The 2,259-nt window shown below is 31.7% G+C and overlaps 1 protein-coding gene across 1 annotated transcript; it reads left to right on the forward strand.

Moving 5' to 3' along the window:
* The first annotated feature begins 120 nt into the window (after positions 1 to 120).
* Positions 121 to 2,222, forward strand: LOC100575122. The gene is made up of 5 exons (XM_003248846.4): positions 121 to 466; positions 563 to 763; positions 1,222 to 1,364; positions 1,430 to 1,625; positions 1,694 to 2,222. The coding sequence occupies exons 1-5, from the start codon at positions 399 to 401 to the stop codon at positions 1,872 to 1,874; spliced, it is 789 nt and encodes a 262-aa protein (XP_003248894.3). The 5' UTR covers positions 121 to 398; the 3' UTR covers positions 1,875 to 2,222.
* The last annotated feature ends 37 nt before the right edge of the window (positions 2,223 to 2,259 follow it).

The raw sequence follows: 2,259 nt of genomic DNA on the forward strand, positions 1-2,259 counted from the left end.
GTGATATGATTAATTTGGAATTTATTATTGATACCTATTATAGATCAATTTTTTTTTAATACTATAAATAAGTATACCTATAATAGGTATGTCTAATATCTAGACTGACAAACCGTCTCCGCTCAGAATCGTTTTTCTTATACAGTGACCCACTTGTAACCTACTGTACAGCAGAGCAACATCCACTTACCCACCTTTTTTATTTTTATTTATTTAGAGAAAGACAAAAACTTCGAATTGAGCGTGAACGAATTGAAAAGGAAAAATCTGAACTATTGCGTTTAGAGCGTGAAAATCAACGTTTAGAACGAGAAAGATTACAAAGAGAAAAGGAAGAGTTACGTAGAGCACAGGAGAAGTTAGAGGAAACAAAACGCCAAGCAATACTAAAGCGTGCTATGCCCCCATCTCCACCACTTCCTAGTAAAAGACATTCTTCATCAAATTCATCTCGATATGAAGAAAGGTACATGGTTCATATTTTTTAAATGTAAAATATTTAATTTTCTCACATAGTTATCAATTGATCACTATTGTTTATTTTCAATTTATTTCCTTACAGAAAAGAACCAATTCGTAGTTCTCGTATTCAGCCTAGTACTGATTATATGAACCAAGCACCTCCACCTCCCAACATAACATCATCTAGACATCGCTATGAACACCATTCTTCAGAATCCCGTCGTATGAGGTCATCACACCCATCACCACCCCCTCCTCCACCACCTGCATCAAGACCCAAAGACTCTACTGTGAACATCTGGTATTATTAAATTTGTTTACTATTGTAGATAAACTTAAGAAAATAGATTTATTTTTAAAATTCTTATTTTCATTACTGTGATATGTTTTAATTACAGTTTATAAGAATTTTGTAAAGAAAGATTCAGCCATTTGACAGCTAGATATTTCAATCATAATTATCTTGGTTTGTACAGGCAATGATACAGCTTTTAACAAATATAAATTATTTTCCATTTTTCTCGTTTTGTTAAATCAAAGTTCTTTTATATTATTATAAACTGGTATAATGTTTATAGTATTTTTGAACTTCGTACATTAATATTCGACTATTGACAGCTAAACAATTATTTTGGTATTCGTTTATGTTTGTACAGGTTTAAGAAACAATTATTATAATTTAAATAATGAAAACCTTTTTAAAATGTTCTCAGGGATTTAATTACTTATTATAAATATTTATTATTATTGATCGTTTAGGTATGGTGCTCAACTAGCAACAGATCATCATTACAGAAGTCGTGATGATCGATCAGATCGAAGAGATGAATCTCGTAGGAAAGATTCAAGTGGTGGAAGTAGTAGCAGACATGCTCATGTGCCATATGATTCAAACAAAAGTTGTAAGTCTTCAAAACAATTAATAGATGCTTATTTATTGCTGTATCACAATGACACTTAATTTCAGCCTATGGAATGTCACGCAATAGTGAAAGTAATAGCTGGTCATCAGCCGCAGTAAAGAATTCTTATGGCACAGTTGGCTCAAGCTCTGGAACCAATACTATGGAAATGAGTTCGAGACCAGATCCGTGGTCACATAATACTTTTCGAGATGTGGAATCAAGTATTTGGCAACGTCCAAGTCAACCACTACCCGAGAAGTATGTTTTTAATTTTTCAACTAATGATTTAGATCATTCCCATATAACAATTGTATTTGTTGTTGTAGGTGGAACAGCACACCAAGCAATCCTTCATCTATGCCAATAAGTGGACGTAGTTCTAGTAGTAACGCTTTGTACAGCAATAACCACCAAGTTATACCAAACATAGGGTTAAACATGTCAACAAACTACAGTGATAGTCGATTTGACAGTTACAAAATGAGTGGCATGTCACGCAAATATTAAACTGTCACAAATATCTGGCAGTTAATTATAGCACACAACATTCCTTTGTCTGTGCTCTTTGTTTTATGTTTTGAACAGCGGGTAGAGGAATATGAGCCCTAAATTGTTCTATATTAATTTTTATTAAAGTGACTTAATTTCTTTGCACTTTAATTTAGTTATTCATTTATTAAAAGGATTTAATTTTTAGTTGAATGTAATTTTAAAGATATTTTACTGTATACATTTGTTGCTCTTGTATACGTTCTATAAAAATATAACAAACCTAACAATTTCTCGAATCCTAGATTACTCATTCCATTTAAATATCATTAATGTATTCACTATTACATCCATTCTATTATTCAATTTTTGTTAGTTTTTTTTTTTGCCTGGAAAGATGTCA

The sequence above is a fragment of the Acyrthosiphon pisum genome, unplaced genomic scaffold (genome assembly GCF_005508785.2).
Source record: "Acyrthosiphon pisum isolate AL4f unplaced genomic scaffold, pea_aphid_22Mar2018_4r6ur Scaffold_13488;HRSCAF=14129, whole genome shotgun sequence".
Lineage (NCBI taxonomy): Eukaryota > Metazoa > Arthropoda > Insecta > Hemiptera > Aphididae > Acyrthosiphon > Acyrthosiphon pisum.

Bases quoted from the DNA above. Each gene is read 5' to 3' on its own strand.
- LOC100575122 (XM_003248846.4), top strand. From the start codon at position 399: ATGCCCCCATCTCCACCACTTCCTAGTAAAAGACATTCTTCATCAAAT. The intron at 467-562 runs GTACATGGTTCA...ATTTCCTTACAG, and splicing joins TCATCTCGATATGAAGAAAG to AAAAGAACCAATTCGTAGTT. The intron at 1,365-1,429 runs GTAAGTCTTCAA...ACTTAATTTCAG, and splicing joins ATATGATTCAAACAAAAGTT to CCTATGGAATGTCACGCAAT.